The sequence below is a fragment of the Paroedura picta genome, chromosome 9 (assembly GCF_049243985.1).
Source record: "Paroedura picta isolate Pp20150507F chromosome 9, Ppicta_v3.0, whole genome shotgun sequence".
NCBI classification, from domain to species: domain Eukaryota; kingdom Metazoa; phylum Chordata; class Lepidosauria; order Squamata; family Gekkonidae; genus Paroedura; species Paroedura picta.
In genome coordinates this window covers 41,162,118-41,182,800 of record NC_135377.1, presented here as the reverse complement: position 1 = coordinate 41,182,800, position 20,683 = coordinate 41,162,118, and the positions used below count along the sequence as shown (strand labels likewise).

Sequence of the window (20,683 nt, the reverse complement as noted above, 5' to 3'; positions counted from 1 at the left end):
TCAAAGAAGTGTTACAAGTTTACTTTGAAAACTTACTGAAATGATTTTAAGCCAGTTTTAATTCAGGCCTCTTCCATTGTAAATTTACTATCTTCTGCTATCTCAGTTCATTTTCCTATTGTGAAACCCTTGTAATATAAAAACAAATCTCTGTAGGGAAGCAAATCAATAAAGTGTCTAATTTGATTAGCCATGTTTTAAAATTCATCAAGGTAATTCAACGTAGAATAAACTGCTTACTTGTCAGTATTTTCCACGTCTTCTTTTCATCATCATAATATTGAACCAAATTGCTGGGTAGCCGGTCAGGTCCAGGAGGCAGCCCTCCAACCAACAAAAGCATTTTCTTGTTAGAGCGAATTCTTCACCCAAAAGAAAAAAAAAGATGAATAACCACATTATTGCTGAGTAGTTCTAGCAGCAACAAAATCATAACCACCATAAGAATGTTCACTGCCTGCAGTTTTCTATTTCATTTCTTGTTTCTTTTCCCTATCATGTTCAACAACTTTTTGAATCAAGCAGAAAAAATAATCAGAAAAGCTGCACAGCCTTCTACTTGTGGAATAATAAGTTTCCTTTGTGCAATTTGTTATAGGTTCATTCTAAAACGACCTTTTTCTTATATTATCCCTTTAAATCATCACTCTTTACAGCTGAATACACATGAAATGCTCTCGAGTTGTACTAAGGTTAAGCATTGAAGTTGCATGTCAAAAATCGTATTAGTCAAAATCATTATTATAAGCCATTCTACACCCAAAGAACCTTGAAAAAATTAAGGTTATGCTGAGAATTTGCAAGCCAACTCCTTAATCACACACTGAATCTTCAATTCTGGTACCTCTGTACAATTAACAGCACCTCACTAACAGTTATAGCTTGAACTTGACTTACTTACAAAACACTTTTTTGTTGTTTCATTTAGCCCAGTCTCTTGCATTCCCTTCTCCCCCTCCTCCACAACCCCTCCTTTCTCTGCTCTCCCTCTGAGCACCACTGGCTATAGCAACACCAATTGGTAAAAATGAGACTGTGATGTTGTTGTGAGCCTCCCCAGAGTGGAGCCCTGCCAATGCTTGCCACTGATCCAGCGGCATGAACCTGCTCAAGTGTGCAAAGTCACTCTAATTCCCTCCCTCTGTTTTTCTACCTTCTCCCCCAGGGGGCAGCCACTGAAAAGAGTGACTACCCACCCATCAAGAGCTGGCAATTCGCTGCTATTAACCGTGACCGTGATTCCCAATCTGCCTGGCAGTTCTTAAGAACAGGACTGCAACGTCTTATATGCAGTAAAAGCTGTAATATGCACCCTGGCCTCCATCGCTATACCTGATGAATGCACATTTCTTTGTACATTAATGGATTTAATACAATTTCCAGAGAAGAAGGGAGAGGAGACCTAGACCCCTAGACGAGTACTGATGCCTTAATAGTCACTTCACATATAACTGAACATCTATCAGTTACACAAAGCCTGGAAAGTGGTAAAATCTAAATAGGGAACCATGGTAAGGCAATTCATTCTATGTTACAGCGATGTGAAATTTATCTATGAGCACATGCTACTGTCCACACTATGAATATGATACAATATATCACCACATGATGGCCAGTTCAGTTTATGCTGACCACTTGGTGTTCATCTAGTTACTCTGTACTGTGTTAATTGATGAATAGTGCAAGAAAAGAGCAGGGCTTCCTTCCTTCCCGTAATCACTCGGTATCACTACCAAGTCATTTAGGTACAATAAAAAGGGGGGCAAGGCTTCTGATATAGATGCTCTTGTAAAAGAATACTCCAGTAGAGGGAGCTTTATCACCAATGTCCACATACTTCATTTAAAAGAATAATATTTACTTACTTTATCTGGAAGGAATATCTCAATGACAGGCTCATTTACATTTATATTAATATGACATCCAACTTAAAACATTCTGGAAAATTAACTCAGGTAAATGTGGAATTCCTTTTGTTCAACCTGCAGTTAAGGTGCTCAGGATTATACCTAAAAAAATTAGAGATGATTTATCAAAAAGAAAAAAGGGGGGGGGAGCTCCTTAAAGAAGTTCAAAAGGTAAATAGCAATGGTCAAATCTTCTTGACAAGTGTACCAAAAGTTACCTGAAAATCCCAAACTGTGCAAGTCTAATGTATATGAATGCAGCTTATTCCTGTTTGCTTTGGGATGGATTCACTTTTATTTTATGGAGCCCAGAGCAAGATGTATCACAGCATGGGATGTGCAAGTTGGACTCTCTGCCACAGCGAAGCCCACAGGCCTGTTTTTAAGTAGGAATACAGCATACCCCTAAAACTTGTGCTATTTGTGGCACACATGCTGAGGCTGGCCACCCAATGTTACATAGTTCAGAAGGGAATATCTGATTTCATTTGCAACAGGCAACAGCAACGACTATGAAGATCCTTGACACTTATGTGCCCATGAACATGAAGAAACAATACCTAGCACTGGTTTCCTTGGCAATTTACTTTATGGCAAGACTAGTAGTAAAATTATAGTTATTATGTGATTTAAAGGAATTTAAATACAGAATACATAGCAGGCATTAACAAAATTCATACAAATTAGGGAAATCTTCAACACTGGAGATCAAATCAGTCCTACAATCCTTGTCAGAAAAGTCAATCTTCAGGCTCATGCCTGATATATGAAAATCTCCATATACTTCATTCTATACAGTCCCTGCAAAGAGGGAGTAGAAAAAAACATTTTTTAATTTGAGTTAAAGACAACTGAACACATAACAAGAAACTGAGCAAAGTTAAGCCATGAATCACTGAGCCTTGGTCATTCTTAATGAGAGAGAACAAGCTGTTTATTCCAATCCCCCTTGTGCAGGATGTTCTATTTCTATTACAACTTCACTTGTACTTTAAATCAGTGGTCTCCAACCTGCGGGCCACGGCCCGGTGCTAGGCCGCGAAGGCCATGGCGCCGGGCCGCGGTTCCCTCTCCCCGCCCCCCCCTGCAGTAAAAAACTTCCCAGGCCGCAAGCTTCTTACTGCGGGAGGGGGGGGAGAGGGAATTAGGGCTGCGCCCACGCATTACACATGCGCACATGCTCGGCCTAAATAGCGCATGCACGGCACTTTCGCGCATGCGCGAAAGTGCCGTGCATGCGCTATTTCGCCCGTGCATGGTGCATGTGCGCGGGCGCGGGCGGGCCGCACATGCGCAATGCATGGGCGGGGCAGTTGCCCTGCCGGTACCCAGCCTAAAAAAGGTTGGGGACCACTGCTTTAAATGACACTTAGTTACTTTTGCATGTCATTCTCATCCAACTAACCCACTTCAAGCCTCACAGAACTATGAAACGAAAGGCGGAAAATGTTTACTTGTCTTAGGTGCAGGATAAATTACAAAACTTTTGCTTTGAATGATCACATGTGAGCCCCTATACAAATATTGTGGGCATACAGAAATTAGGGCTGGGCTTGCACAGCCCTATGAAGTTAGATATAAACTATGATATTAAATTGATTTGAATTTTGTCAAGACAGGGCAGAGAAAAGTTCAAGTCTAAATAAATTTTCTGAATAAACTGAATGAGGATACTATTAAAGTGGGGATAACTGTTGCAAGATGCCCAAGAAATATGGCATAGTGACAGTGCACTCCAGCTGGGTGACACTGGGCCAGTCACAGTTCTCAGAGCTCTCAACTTCACCTACCTCACAGAGTGTCTGTCTGTTGTGGGGAAAGAAAGGGAAGGCGATTATAAGCCGCTTTGAGTCCCCTCAAAGTAGGGTGCAAAAAAACAGCTCTTTTTCTTCTTTTCTCCTTCTATGTCCAAGCCATGCCATCTATTAATCTTGTTTTGACTGGACTTCAGTTTGTCCTTATCCAAGCACCTGTTCAGAACCTCCACTGCCACAACTGGATTAGATAACAAATCTCTGGGTGGCTTCGTGGTGCTACTGTCCAGCATACCACAACACCCCCACCACCCCCCGTGTGGCAGAACCTACCTGCTGCCACCGCATTTCCCAAGAGGACTCCTTTCAGCGGGTGTCCCACTGAAATGTGTTCTCCATGGGACACATTTCCTTGCCAGAGATGATCTGGCGCTGAAATGTGTTACCCATGGGGACTCTGTACGCTGCAGAGCAGGCAGCTCCGCAGCACTGTACTGGCAGCAGCCTGGAATGGCACTGCTGGGGCGGAATTGCCCATGGTCAGTTAAATCAAAAGACACTTAAGGTCCAGAAGTCTTAACAGATTCACACTTTCTGTTTTTCTCCTACCACAATGGCCAATACCACTCAGTCTTAAAGGCAGACAGGAAACAAGGTTAAAATGTGTCATTCAGAAATATCTGAGCAGCCATTTCTTGCTTGAACAAAGATAAATTTCTAACCAGGTTAACAGTTGGCAAAACTGTCTGCATCTTCCTTAAGGTGGCATTCAGCATCTCTCGGATTCAGTGGGTCACTTCTTTCTTCTAACCAGATATTAGGTAAGAACAATCAATTATAAGAGTGGGAGGCAACACCTCTCCAAACATCCAGTTCACATCATCTGGCAGCAGTAACTGGAACTTATCCAAGCAGGTAGCCAATAAGCCTAAGGGAACATTTGAGAGCTATAAGACACCCAATAGAGCTTCAAGGTTGCAGTGGATATAAGTGACTTTATTATACACATTTGCAAACTAACAGCATGTTAGAAAAGGTTCAGATAGACCATGATCAGTCCCCATGTGAAGAAGCTCTCTTAGAATACAAAACAATCAACTGGAAAGCACTAATTAGATACAACTGAAGTATAATACAATCAGGAATGGTCAATAAAGTAAAAGCCCAGGTTGCATTAGACTCATATCGTGATTTCCTCCATTTGTTTTCAGTCTCTAATCCATGGGAAATGGCATCTAGGAAATATTTAAGCAAGCATCCAAGTCATGTCCATGTTCTAAAAGCTGACCAGACTTCAACAAGTGTGTGACCTGGCAATAGGAAACTCTCTGAGATTCATCAGGAGAGTTAACTCTGAGAAATCATCGGAATCGTTCAGCCTTTAAGGACTTAACTGGTTCCTCACACCTTTAGGAACACCTATAAACCTGATCCTCCATAATGCGCTCTGATAGGGTAACTGATGATAGGGTTGTGAGTGTCCTGCATAGTGCAGGGGTGGGCCTGGATGACCAGGAGGACCCTCCCAACATTATTCTATGACTAGTTTCAAAGCCCATTTAAAAATAGACGCCGCGAGGCCGCTCCGCCGGTCGGGAGAAGGCCGCGCGGCCGACCGCTCACCCGTGGCTGTCTGCGCGGCTCGGCTGAAGCAGGCAATGGGGAGGCGGGATGGACACTTGGAGGGGCCAATCAGGAGCCACTTCGCGGCTCCTGATTGGCCCCTCCGAGTTTTTATCCCGGACAGGGCCCGCCCTAACTCCTCCCACAGTGCCCTTACTGCTTTATTCAGTCCGTGGCGCTCCGCGCCACGGGGCTGTTTAAAGATACTACAAGGCAATTCTTGAAATTTCTCCTACTGAAATATATGTACTTGTTTGTAAAACCAACAAAAATTAGCATTGTATGGTTATGGTGCAATACATGTTTTGTGCCACCACTATAAAGGTTAAATAAAATTGGATATTAGAATTTGCAGTTGTGTATTGTTTAAAGTGAATAAAAATATTTTTTATAATCCACAGAAGAAAAAAGGATCTATCCAATACTGAACAGTATCCATTGCAATCCAGTATACTGTAAAACAGTGGTCCCCAACCCCCGGTCTGGAGACCGGTCCCGGTCTTTGGATCAGTCAGTACCAGGCTGCAGCTCCTTCTCATCCTCCTCCCCAGCTCCTGCCTCGGGGGCTGCCCTGCCACTCTGCCGCCAGCTCACCTTTGGTGCTCTCCAGTGGCCGCCATGGCTGGGGCTCCCCCTTGGCACAGCTCCTGCTGGCAGCAAGCGGTGGGAAGTCAGGGGCACTGACGGGAAAACAAGTGGAGCAGGGGCTCAGGCGGTGGTGACGTCCCTTGGAAAAAGACTACCCACCCCCCCCAGGCCTCAGTAAAATTTTCAAGCATTGACCGGTCCCCGGTGAAAAAAAGGTTGGGGACCACTGCTGTACAACATCCTTGTCAAAATCAAAATCTTTAATAATTTCACAATTAAAACCCAGTTCACATTTTCAGTTGTACACTCAAGATGTCTTGAGTATGTACTTAAAAATGTAAAATGTGAACTTGGCAGGAAGATGTTATTAGCTTTGATTAGTGTACAGTTACTGGCAAACCTGCATATTGTAAAAAGGCCCCTTTAGGAAATAACATCTAGAATTCTATATTATTCCGTATTCTGCATCTAGAATACATTATGCCAATTTAGTCAAATTAAGATAAATATGTGCCTCACATAATTTAAAGAGTTACTTCATTTTTTTGTGGAAGAGTTGGTTTCCGTGTTCATCTATCATGTGAAGAAACCCTACTGATGTAAGAATTTCCATCCAGGGCAGAATCTGCACTTACTTTGTTTATTCCATGTCAATCCTGTTGAATTCTGATCAATTTGAACTCGGGTCTTCCTCTTCCGCCCCCCCCTTCCCATTGAAAAAGAAAAGTGTTCTGCACGTGGTTAGGGTAGTTCAGAAGGGGGGGGGGAGCCAAGCTTTCTTTCTTTTTTTAAGGGGGCGGGAGAGGAGCCAAACAGGGAGCCTCTTTCTTTTCTTGGAGGGGGAGAGAGAGAATCGAAGAAGGCAAAGGAGGGAGGGAAAAAAATCCAAGACTGACAGAAGTTGAGAGAAATTAGGGGCTTCTCCTTTAAGGCAAGCTTGTCACATGACCAGCTTTGACCAATCAGGTGTTCTCTACCATGGAGCAAAGCCCAGATTCAAAACAGCCTGCTTTCTCAATTCAATTTTTGAAATACTGAGCATTAAAAGCACTTTACGATATTGTACAATAAAGGTAGGGTCATTCCGGATCAATCCTTCTTGCTGCAGAAGGAAAATTTAAATCGCCCAAAATCAAAACGGAAATTGCATTCTGTGTAGAGGGCAGGGACGTGACCTGGGATTGGAATAAAAGCTCCGTGCAGTTTACACCCAGGTCTACAAACATATTTTTATGGTTTTAGTTTTCTCTAGAAAATAGTCAAATTATTTTAATTGGAAATATAGGGTCAAATTCAAACAACAGACCACAGCACACAAAGCAAAAGCATTATTTACCAATGATTGACAAACCTTTTACTAATTAATATAGGTAATTTGTAATTTTAGGAACTTGATGGCAGATGCTTTCCTAGCCCTCCAAGCAATTATCTTGGGAACAAGTAGAGTTATTGTTAGTTCATAAACTAAGACGTGCTATGTAGAGAACTTCACCTAGATCTTTTCCACACCAGGAAGTTGCCCCAACTCGCAGCTCGTCTAGAGGCAGGGCAAACTCCTAGTTTCGCTCGACATCACCATAGGGCTGGAGCTGCCCCAGGCCTGGCCCGACTCAAGCCCTCATATGCCCCAGGGCAAAGGAACACAGAAAAAACACTTTTTTTACCCCAGGCAGCAATGGGGCCTATGTCAAGCCTGGGCCATCTAGAAGGGAAGAGTTGGCTTCCTGGCCTGGCTCTTCCCCACTCGTGGCTGCGAGTGCAGTGTCCCGGAAGGGACAAAATATGCCCCAGGTGACTCTGCTGCGTTGCCTGGAGGAGCCACCTGCGTTGCCTGGAGGAGCCACAGTATTGCGTTGTTGCACAATATCACATTAGAATAATAGAACTGGACGAGATCTCCAGGGTCATCTAATCAAACCCCCTGCAGAATGCAGGAAATGGCCACAAGAGTCATTAAATGGCCACAAGAGTTAAACAAACAAACAAACACAAAACAGGTCCATGCTGCCTAGCAGCATGGCAGAACCTCACTGCCCCAGCTCCCCTGCAGGAACAGAAATCTAAGGTGGACTGTGTGTGACAGGCCAAAGGCTCCCCTGTGTAGGGTCAGGAATAGGCAGGGCAACCTGCCCTGAGGCAAATGCCAGGCAGCAGCCCAGCACACCAACCTCCGTGCAGTAATTGTCCTAGACGTTCTATGTGTATGTACCATTTTTTGGAAGCAGTTGCTTTAAAGAAATGCCACTGCTCTCAGGTGCCACACTGTTACAAATGCCCACTGCTTGGAGAGAGAAAAAATAATTCTGTTGGTTTTATAGATAGATGCTGACTGGGATGCTATCTTCTGGGTGATATTTATCTCTACACAACAAAAAGCTTCAGCAGTCCATTTCCATATATTAACCCTCAATTTAAAAAGCAATACATTTTTCTCCAGGTCTGTTGGCAACCATAATCACACAGAGTACCGATGCGAAGCCACTGGTTCACATAAATAGTGTTTCCATATTAATATGTAGCTACCAAGAGGCCACCAATGACTCATGAGTGGAATAATCTCAGCGAAAAAGATTTTTACTTGTGTAAGAGTGAGGGGGTGATTTCATTTAATACCTCATTTTGCCACAGTCCCAAGTGCTTCATGGAGTTTGGGGAGATTTGCTTCCCCTACCATCTTTTTAGTGATCACAGAGCTGCTAGGAGAAGGGGAAGGCAGGGAAGATACACTTCAGCAAGCACCTTTAGCTCATGGGTCATAGGGTCCAACTCACGGTTAATTTTCCACCATAAAAGAATTAAGCAACAGGCCATTTTTCAGAAAGCTGTTACACATAGCTTTGAGCTCACAAGGAAAACGACTAGGTTGAAAATCTGTGGCCTGTATTATTCAGAGAATGAATGGATAATAATAATATCTTTTCTCTGCCTTGAAATCCAGTTATTCTGGGATACAGTTATATCATTACAATAGCCTGGTTTACTTTTGATATGACATTTTCACATTGAAAAGTTTTTTTTTAAAGCAAGAACAAGATTTAGGACAATAATTTAGAAACCTTGACTTTTATAGTATCTTATATTTTCATAGCTGACAGGTATATTGAAGGTAAAGGGGGAAAGAAACCAGCAACACAAAGAACCCTTGCATTATGCAAAGACTATTGATGGCGTCTTCTGTGAAGCCCATACATGTGCTGGTTCCTACATTAAGCAAACACCTATGGTAAAGAAAGTGTCTTGGGGAAAATCCTCTCTTTCATTCCACACATTGGATTTGGAAAAGTAAGGATGCCACAAAATAACTGGTTATTTTATCCTTCTCCTTAATCCACTTCATTGGATCCTAAATTCATATTAAATATTCTGAAATTCTTTATCTTTCCTTCCTACTTATTTACTTTGTCTACAGCCTGCCTTTCAACTACATGTTGCACACAAAACATTTAACAAACCCCTAGATGTCACAATTCTGAACAGAAAAATAGTATGGTATGCCTCAAGCCTCTATCCACTGACTGCTGATTCACTTGGAATTATCACTTATTTTATTTCAGATGCGTATTATCGAGGAGGATGACTTTACATCCAGACTAGGGCTAGGGGGAAAGCTTTGGAGTATGTGTGGGTCTATGTGGAGAAGGTGAACAGATGAAAAGACAGCAAACATGATTAAGCATTCCATTTCCCCTGAAGCTGCTGTTCTTCATCATCATCCTAACCCCGCCTGCGGCGCCATGGACGCCGCGGACTAAATAAAGCCGTAAGGGCTTTGGGGGCGGAGTTAGGGCGGGCTCTGTCCGGGATGAGGAAGGGTGCCGATTGGCCCCTTCCTCTGGACAGACCATTGGCGGGGCCGCGCCTGCCGATTGGCCTCTCCGATTCCCGCCCTGGCGAAAAGGGAGCAACTGCGAGCCACGGTGGCCTGACGCGTCGGGAGGCGGCTGCCGGGGGTTCCCTAGCCTAGTGCCCGCTCCCTAGCCTAGTGCCCGCTGTATTTTGATTACAGCGGGCTTGATTACTAGTTTTGAATAAAAGTATCTGGGGAAGTGTGTATACACACAAAAGCTTATACCTTGAATAAAACTTTGTTGTTCATAAAGGTGCCAATAAACTCAAACTCTGTGTTTTAAAGAAGATGTTAGGACTTCTTTACATGTACAGAATGTTAATTATTGTTGTGGACTGCCCCAAGCTCATATGGGGAGAGGCAGTATAGAAATTAAATATGATAATTAACAGTAGTTTTGTTTTAATGTCCCTTCTCTAACCACTATATGTTTAATCACATTCACTTAAGTGTCTTTTTCAAAGCATCTCCTTATCAGTAGAATCTCTACAAACGACACCTAAAAAATATAAATTGTAAAACTGTCTTTTCTTACATTTCTTGTATTTTCTTGTATTTCTTACAAGTTATGTTCTATCTCTCCAGAAGCCTGATGAAGCATAGCAGAAGCAAATGTGATCCCTCCCTCCCTTTTCAAGCCTTCATGCTTTGCACTGTTCTATTAAAAGAGGGGGACCTATGAGGAATCATGGGGGAGGAAAGTCCCATTCCTCTTCTGATCCCTGCTTCCTCTCTTGCTGCTTACTTGCCAACCCTCCTGTTGCCTCTATCTCTCATCAACCCTCTCAGTCACCTTCTTCTCCCAGCCACACCAGGAAGACAAAAATATCTCTGCTTTCTGTTCCGTTGGGCAGATTTTTTAAATCCATAATCTGAGGATAAATTCATAAGCAGATATGAAAACACACTGGATCTTTATAGCTAACCTCTGTTTGGGAACTTGGTTAGTAACAGATTCAAGTGGGTAGCCGTGTTGGTCTGAAGTAGCACAACAAAAATTGAGTCCAATAGCACCTTTAAAACCAACAAAATTATCTTTAAACCACTCCTGCGGAGCGGATTAAATAAAACGCTAAGGGCTGTTGGGGAGGAGTTAGGGCAGGCCCTGTCCGGGATAAAAACTCGAAGGGCCCAATCAGGAGCCGCGAAGCAGCTCCTGATTGGGCCCTCCGACTGTCCATCCAGGGAGCTTGGCCCGGCCAAGCCATTGGTGGCTTGGCCCGGCCACGCCTGCCGGCCCGGGGACTCGCCTTGCAGATTGCTATGGCAGCCCGCGTGGACAGTCCTCCGGCCCAGCACTCCTCCATCTTCGGGAAGGAGCAGGGACGCCACATTGGAGACGCAGTGTCCCTGCTCCTTTCCTACCCCGGGGAGCCTGCCCATTGCGGTGGACGCGACATTGCTCGCCGCCTTCTGCCGCCGCCCCTAACCGCCTCCCGATCCGCCTGCATCCCGCCGGACCTTGCCTCCTTCCCCCGCACACCCGGGAGAGCCCTGTGCCCCTGCCGCCACAACCGCTGGCCACTCACTTCAGGTCTCGCCACCGCCCACCACGCCCGGGACGTGCCCGCCCTGCCACCCACCGCAGCCAGCAACACTGCCTCACCACCGCGGCCGTGACACAGCGCTTGCCGGCCCCGCACCCGCGCCCGTCCCGCTGCTGCCGCCTCCTCAAGCCACACTAACTTCCCTGAGGCCTCGCCGCCGCCCAGTGCAGCCACCTGCGGCTCGCGCCGCCACCCGACACGGCCGCCATGCCACCGCAACATCTCGTGAGCCGGCGTAGCGACCACACCCATGATGCCACCGCCTCCTACATCAACGCCCACTGACCTAAGCCCTCGGTGCCACAGCAACGCTGCCTACACCATCGCTGCCGCCCGACCCGGCACACCTCGCTGGCCACACGGACTTCAAGAAGACCAGGACACCGCCACGATGCAGGCCCACAAACATCCTCCGCAGCCATGCCCCAGCTAGCGCCTGCTTTATTTATCCCACAGCGGGCTTATTTCCTAGTAAATGAATAAATCTTTGCTGGTCTCAAAGTTGCTATTGGACTCAATTTTTGTTGGTTATTAACAATGTGTTATCCAATATCCTTTCTCCGTCAATACAATAATTGACCAAGTATTTTCACCGTAATCTTTCTGAGTCACCATTTTTTGCCTCAGCTCAACAAAAGGTTTGTGCCTGTTCTTAAAGAACCTCTGTGTTTATAATATGAAATCTTGTCAATTTCCCTACATCATTAGATTAAGCTTTTACCATATGTTGAGACAGGCATTAATAAAATCCTATTCTTAATCTGTGGACATCAGATGGCTATCCAAGTTGAAAATCCTGAAATTATTCTGTCACAGAGATACTAAATACAACTTAGTTTTTTGGAGGTATATTATGAATCAATGTTCATTTAACTACTGATATTATTTAACTGCTCCTCAATTTATGTTATACACAATATTTCAGTTCCCATACAAGTTTCTATGAGGCAGATTACGAATATAAAAACAGAATAAAAACAATGAGACAACACAGCAAAAATTGCCACATTAAAATTCAAATGCAATGCACCAGGAAAAAAGCAGAATGTCAAGAAAGCATCATAACAGAAACCAAGTAACAATAATGTTGAAAACGCAGCAGAATAAAGCAACAGAATGTCATGAAAACATCCATAAAACATAGTACAGAACAGAAGCTACAAGTCAGGCAAAGCTCTGTAGGGAAAGAGTTCCACAACCTTGGCTAAAACAATACAAAGGTCCTGTTCCTGGTGTTTATACACTTCACTGCCAAAGGTAAGAGCACACAAATAAAGGCTTCTGATATTGACCTCAGATGGCAAGCAAGCTCCTACAATAGAAAACACACCTTCACAGACTGGGTAGAAGTTTATACGCAGTAGCCAGAATTGTGCCCAGAAGCACAACCAGTAGAGACTTTTTAGAACTGCTAAGATGTGGTCTCTGTTGCTCATATCTTCCAGCAGCCCAAATGCCACATTTTGAATCAGCCGAGGCTTCCAAACTATTTTCTGAGGTAGCCCCACAGAAAGTACACTACTGTAAAAAGGTAAAGGTATCCCCTGTGCAAGCACCGGGTCATGTCTGACCCTTGGGGTGACACCCTCTAGCATTTTCATGGCAGACTCAATATGGGGTGGTTTGCCAGTGCCTTCTCCAGCCATTACCATTTATCCCCCAGCAAGCTGGGTACTCATTTTACTGACCTCAGAAGGATGGAAAGCGAAGTCAACCTTGAGCCAGCTGCTGGGATTGAACTCCCAGCCTCATGGGCAGAGCTTCAGACTGCATTTCTGCTGCCTTACCACTCTGCGCCACAAGTCCAATCTAATTGCAATTAGTACAAATACTGTGTCAGATCATACCTTTCATGGAGTGGCTGCAACCAGCAATCAAGCAAAGAAGAATAATTAAAAGCATTGTCATCTAGAGCCTCAGATCTAACTGTACCCCCAAACTGCAAGCCTGCTCCTTAAAGAAGAGTGCAATTCTGTCTAGAACAGGATGACTTAACAAACCTCACTTGCCCTTACTATCAGTTTGCAGAATTCCTATAAGTCCCAGCGCCAGAAAACAACATCATGGAAGACCTTGGTCCCTATGCCCTGCTGTTGGTCCCTATGCTCTTCAGAGTAACTGGTTGGCCACTATGTGAAACAGGATGCTGCACTAGATGAACCACTGATCTGATCCACAGGTCTTGTCCTTATTTGGACTGGCTTGCAGTTTAGTGGTCTTCACCTAGGCCATTACTGCCTCTTAATAAATTTTTTCAGCCTGGATTATCAAGCTTCAATTTCAAAACCAGGCCCAAAGCCAGACAGCCAATGTCATTAAAGAGATCTTGGAGTTGTACAATCAACAATTTGCTATAATACAATCATTTCTACACTTTTTAACAAGAAGGATCTATTTGCTGATCCCAACCTTGATCCAGTAGCAAATCTCCATGGGCCAACTGATTACCTATTCCCAAAACATTCATGATATCCCAAAGGGAAGTCACAGCAGCAGTGGTTATACTTCAGCTAGTCGGACACAGAATTGCGCCTATTACTTCTATGATACAATGCTGTTATGTATAAATTAGAAGATCTCTGGAAAGGCAGTATATACATTTTATAAATTTAAATTTAAAACCAGGGACATCTGCATTCCTTATTTATAATACTATGTAACAAATTTTCCACATGTTGTCTGCTATTGATTTTTTTTGCTTTGTTAGTATACATATTAATCTTCTAGCAGCTTTCCTATAAAAGTATTAGTTTATTTCATATTTTGATATGAAGATTCTTGCTTGATCAGGTTCCTTTCCTTATTATTTCAGGTCAGTATAGAAAACCTCATTCTTAAGAACTGCGTAATACAGGAATGCTGAATGGTTGTTTTTAGTCATACAGTCTGAGATCTTACATCATACACAGCTCCCAGTTAAAAGACATGAACCTCCTCTCCTCCCCATCTGTGTTTCATTTCATGTATGAAAGGAGTTGGCCTAAATAGCTGGTATCTAATCAGAAATTGTGTCCTGTTTTATCTTATTCATTCACTCTTTCTCAAATTCTTTTTTTAAGTCTATTAGCATCTCACAGGTACAATGAAAAGAACAAGTAGGAACCAGCAAGGATTTGCAGGAAGCATTTCTCTCCCCCCGAAAAACACCATTTCCTTTCCCCCTTTCCTAAAATCCCCATAGTATCTCCCCTATTCATGCTTCCTTCTCTCCTCCTAGGATTGTCAGCCTCAAAATGGAGGCTGGGATCTCCCAGCTATAGGTATCAGTTCCTCTTAGGTTGCCAAATCCAGGTTAGGGAATCCTAGAGGTTTGGGGTATAGCTTTAGGAGGGGTAAGGCTTGGGGATGGCTTGGAAGGTAGAGTCAATGGCATTATACCTCACTGTGGGCCCACTCTTTCCTCCTCCTCCTCCTGACATTGCCTCCTCTTTCCCTTCTTTCCCATATCCTCTCCCTGCTTCATTCTCTCCTTCTCAGTCATTCATCCATCTACTGCCTCTCATCTTCATCTATATTTATTATTTATTTACTTCATTTACAACTCACCTTTCTCCACAGTGGATTCCAAAGCATGATTACATTATTCTCCTCTCCTCCTTTTTATCCTCACAACCACCTCGTGAAGAAGGTTAGGGTGCAAGTATGTGACTGGTACATAATCACCTAGTGAGCTTCCACAGCCAGATGGGGATTGGAACTTGAGTCTGCCAGACTATACTCTGAAGTTCTAACCACCACACCACACTGGCTTTCATAGGGTGGCTGTTGTTGAACAGTAGAGAACAGCCAGGCCTAGTTGAGTCATGCAAATAAGGTGGTATCAAGTCACCCAGAGGCTGCTTCTAGGCCTCGGGTTGCTAGCCTCCAGATGGGACCTGGAAATATCCCAGAATTACAACTGAAGTCCAGACAACAGGGATCTGTCCCTATGGAGAAAACAACTGCTTTGGATGGTGGACTCTATGGCATTTGGTTGAGGCTTCTCCCCTTCCCAAACCCTGCTGTCCTCAGTCTCTACCTAAGTTGTTCAGGAATTTCCCACACTCTGTAACAACCCACGGGAAACACACCCAGAATTTGTCTGTCTGACCCAACAGAGCTAAGTCCCAAACATCAGGCACATGATCAGAGTTGGTTTATTAGAGGAAACGTACAGGAACTAGTTTCAATGGAGGTTCATCACAGTAAAGTTGATCAACACCATTTGAACAAAAAACCCACAAGGGTATATACGCCCCTAGAATCTAGGTGGGAAACCTGGTTCTCAGGAGAAAGTGTTTGAACTCAAGAGGTGAGAAAACTGCTGCCAGCCGGACTGAGCTATCTTCCCAGCTGTCCTTCTACTTCAAGTTGCTACAAGGGTTGTTTATTATTATTAATTTGATTTATAGCCCACCACTTCTAGCCAAACTGGCTCATGGCAAGCTACATATGTTAAACCCCACAATAAAACACCAATAAAATAATCAATCCCACCCTGGTGACGAAAATAACCTCCCATCCCCACTCCATAACTTCCCAACCCCATCTCAAGTATAGATGGTAACAGATGATAATTAGGGAGTAGCAGCTGTTCTAGCCAACCCGGGGGGGGGGGCAGTTAGGTCTAATTGTCCTGGCCTCACCCAAAGACCTGGCAGAAGAGCTCAGTCTTGCAGGCCCTGCAGAACTGAGAAAACTCTGACAGGGCCCCCAGCTCTCCCGGAAGCCGATTCCACCAGGTGGGGGCCAGGATTGAAAAGGCTCTGGCCCAGGTTGAAGGGGAACACTGCAATACCACTTGCCTCTGGCACTGAGGCAAGGAGTAAACAGGAAAGGATCAGGAAGGGAGTGGTGGAGTGGAGGATTTCTTTATATGTTGAGGCTGGCTATCTTCTCCCCTGCAGAGCTCTTCACAAGGCAGAATTTTTACATTTCTGTCTGCTGCTTAGTAATTAGTTTCCCCAGTCTCTGCAAACGAGTGCTGAAAAATGGCATTGAATGTTGGGGGTAAACTTTGAGGTGGAAAGGGGAAATGTGAGGATATGCTGGCCAAGAAACAATCATTGAAATTACTCTGGCTGCAATTCTATGCTCACTTATTTGAAAGTAAGCCCCAATGAACTCAACAGGACAGGGACAGCCAAGGCCCAGCATGTGTGCTAACTGCAGTACACCAGAACATTTGGCATTGCATCCAGAGCCACCTCTCTGCCCAAGCAACTGGGCATGGGCAGCACTGCCAGGGCCAGCAGTGCAAGGAAGGCAATGGACACATCTTATGCCCATCATCCCCCAGTCCTGCATAGTCACCAGGTGAGTTGAAGGTAAATCCCCTCTTCATTTTGTTTGCCAGCACATAAACAGACAGATTATGCATTTCTTCAGCAACTGGGCCAAAAAGTCAGCCTACTCCTGCAACAGAATATCTCCAGGCACAAGAATGTACCACACACTTGATAATTGTGGGTGGTATCACCCAGCATGGTGGCTTGATATAAATTACCACTGATGCAGTCTTTCACTCAGGCTGCTTAAACACCACTGAATTCAACAGTATTTAAGCAGCCCAACTGCATGCAGGATTGCTGCTCAAGAGAAAAGAACAATTTAAACTGACTTATATCACATTCCTCATTTGTACTTCAGACATTTCCTAAACAAAAGCGCACACTAATTGGCTGATACAACATGCTGATTTGCAAAGGAGTACTTAAATTCAAATTCCTGCTCAACCATGAAGCTTTTGGATGACTGTCTCAGCTTAACCTATCTTATCTTTTGTGGAGATAAAATGGGGTGACTCCAAGTATGTTACCCTGAGTTCCTCTGGATGAAGGATCAGTTAGTAAGAAATATTTGTATTTTAAGAACTGAAAACACTGCAGATCTCACATTACCCAGGTGATTTCACAGCCGTCCTGGCCTCCACAGAAGGGAGTAGGAGACCAAGTGGTCACAATCCGCACCCACTGTCACCAAGCTCCTGGACACCAGGAGAGTCACCCATTTTTAAAATTGACTTCCCTACTAGTTGTGACATATATTGTGCAGAAATTGAGAGTGGCGGTATATAAATAAAATAATAAATAAATAAGTAAATAAATAAATAAAAAATGCAAGCTCCATGATAGGGCTTATTAAGAAAGGGACTGATAATAAGATAACCTATATTGTAACACACCTGTATGGGTCTATGGTGAGGCTTCCTTTGGAATACTGTGTAAAAATTATTTTTTATTAAAATATTTTATGCCACCTGCCCACCAAGTTCAGGGTCCTTAAGGCAGTAAACAGCCAAAAGATTAAACCCAAATAAACAGGAAGAAGGGTCACTAAGGGAATGCCAAATATCCCACTGGCAGGAGATAGTAACAGAGGTGGTGGCACTTGAATTGGGGCCTTTGATTATTAAGTAGGTTTGTATGGGAGAACGAGCCCTCTGTGAATGATCCTTTATAGTGATAAGTGGAATCCCTCTTCACAGTTTAAAGCAGTGGTCCCCAACCTTTTTATCACCGGGGACCAGTCAACGCTTGACAATTTTACTGAGGCCCAAGGGGGGTAGTCTTTTGCCACATCGCTGCCACCACCTGAGCCCCTGCTCCACTTGCTTTCCCAATGACGCCCCTAACTTCCCACTGCCCACTGGGGGGTGCTGCCAGCAGCAGCTGTGCAGTGCCACACCGAGGGAGAGCCCCAGCCATGGCGGCTGCTGGAGAGCATCAAAAGTGATCCGGCAGCAGAGTGGCAGGGCAGCCAACGAGGCAGCAGCCGGCAAGGAGGACAAGGAGGAGCCACGGCCTGGTACCGACTGATCCACGAACCGGTACTGGTCTCCAGACCGGGGGTTGGGAACCACTGGTTTAAAGGATCATTAAGCAAGGAAAGAATGGGCTGATGAGAAAGTGCACATATTCCATTATGTGCCATTATGCCCCTGCAACATCTAGGTAAGAAATTCTGTGCATATATTATTTACTGACTCAGGAACCAGTGATAGAACGTGCTATTGAGTGAAGATACTACCTGTACTACATTACTTTCAATGAAAGTGAACTTGGGTGACCATCCAAATGCACAGTACCTCTGGGGACTGACAACAATGCAGTGCACGGACAAGTTTATACCAGAAAGTGCTTTGAGATGTGGATCTCCTTAATTACTTTGGGAGGAGGAAGAGGAGGAGGAGAGGAAGAAGAAGTCTCAAAATGGTTTACAATTGCCTTCCCTTTCCTCTCCGCAACAGACAGCCTGTGAGGTGGTTATGGCTGAGAGAGCCCTGATATTACTGCCCAGTCAGAACAGCTTTATCAGTGCTGTGGCGAGCCCAAAGTCACCCAGCTGGCTGCATGTGGGGGAGTGCAAAATCAAACCCGGCATGCCGGATTAGAAGGCTGCACACCTAACCACTAGAACAAGGAGCCTCTCCTCTTTCCCCTCAAATAAACAAACAAACAAATAAAACAAACTTCAGTACTAGCCTGTCTCCAATGGCAAGTGAATTAAGAAGCCTGACATGTACAGGTGTGGTGTTTTGGCACCAATGCTATGGGAAGCATTGCTTGGATTTATTGAAATGAAGGCAACTTCCCCTACCTTAGTGGTCCTGGAAGAGGCTTGATGCTCATGCTTATCTCCCCTGAAATACCGGCACTTGAAAGCCTGCACATAGTCATCCTTCACAGACCCATACTCATGATTCTGGAATAGTCCGCCATTTTCAAAGTAAGTTTTCTTCTTCCCTAATATATGCCTCATGTGTTTTGCTGTGTATCCTACCCACATTTGTTCAATTACGGTAGATAAACAGTACTCTCCTTCTACAGGTGCAAAGATTTTTGCCTACAGAACACAATTTTCTTGTTTTTTCCCACCTATGTAAATCTCAAAGATTATCCAAAATCCTGTTATTCAAGGAGAGGTGACATCCAGGAATAGGATGTCAGGGCAGCATTTGAGGCTACTGCTGGAAGCTGGGGGGGGGGGATCATACTATGTGGATAGAAATCCTTCATTCTCTTCCTCCCAGTTACTTTATGGTAATAGGGCCTGGGAAAAGCAAAGAACCCCTTGCGCAGTGTACAATGGGATTTAAATTGCATTGGATTCTCAGTTACATTCAGATAAATACAGTCTTCTTCTTTGATAGCAGCATGGCAAAATCTGATCAAATTATCCACTACTATCTTATGCATTCATCTGTGATTAAAAACATACTACCTTACAACACACTTCAAAACTAAAATGTTTTGGACAATGGGCAAAAATTTAGCTTCCAAATAGAATTATGATGAAGCACATTATGCATGGGACATTTCAGACAACTTAATTCAACCTATTGATAAAAGTGGGCAGAAATGTTTAGGTAAATCACACAGACAAAACATTATGAATTTTCAGCAAAACGTGTAGCCTATTGTCTACACCAGTTCCACTTGATTTCTCTTGCTCAGTCACTCCAATTATAATTGTACAATAGGAGAAAAAGAATGCCATGTTAAACAAAAACAGGCAGGAGAAAGAGCCCTACCTTATCCTTGTGTGCTTTGCCTTTGCTGGTGAACCAAAACCAGCTGAGAAGCCAAAATCATTTCATTCTCCCTACTCCTGTTTGCTGGGTGGGGAGCTGAACATTATTTACACACAGAAAAGTACTGTATTCTTTCTAAGACGGCAAGAAAAATAAAGAGCTCTCTGTGTTACACATTCTCAGATTCATTGATATTGTTATCCTGGACCACAGCAAGTTAAGAGTGGCTGAAAGTAGAAAGGAAATTATCTTTCTTCAATCTCAGTCAAAAAAAAATCAGCCATAATGTAAGGGGAAAGTTTTTACCACCAGGTTGCTTACAATGGGTTGATCATAGTCAACTGGGGAGAAAAACAAGAACTGATCCTGTATTATTACACTAGTACAGCATTTCTCCATTTTTTTACCATTGAGAAACATTATTTGGTCTTCAAGAACCCCCAAAAGTGGCACAATCATGCATAATATGGTTGGGAAACATAGCTGTGTACACCTCCACCCGGGACCTATCCAGGCCTATCAATGGCCATATGTGGGGGTATCAACATGAGCATATATGGTTATATCACATGATAAATGTTTATAATGTTTAAAAATATATAAATATATATAAAAATATATAAAAATTAACTCTCACCCATCATACAAAGTATTAAGAGGTGTTATTATTGTCAGTCACATACAAACATCAAGTATATTATTGAACCTTTTGCTAGATCAGAGATAAAAAGGGTTCAGTGCTTTATAGCAGCGATCCCCAACCTGTGGGCTGCGGACCACGTGTGGTCCTTCGACTAATTGGAGGTGGGCCCCAAAGGAAGCCTCCCCCCCCCGGCCCTTTACTTCATCCCCCCCGGCCCTTTACAACACACTTCGGGTGTCATTGTCTCCCATCACTCCCAGAT

General features: G+C 43.9%; 1 protein-coding gene across 2 annotated transcripts in view; it reads right to left on the bottom strand.

Moving 5' to 3' along the window:
- The window catches only part of KLHL14 (kelch like family member 14), an 86,565-nt gene that overhangs the window by 57,736 nt on the left and 8,146 nt on the right, over positions 1 to 20,683 (bottom strand). For both annotated transcript variants that reach the window (XM_077352514.1, XM_077352513.1), the window contains one exon: positions 241 to 362. In XM_077352514.1, coding sequence (XP_077208629.1) covers positions 241 to 362 — 122 coding nt within the window. The remainder of the gene's footprint in view (positions 1 to 240; positions 363 to 20,683) is intronic.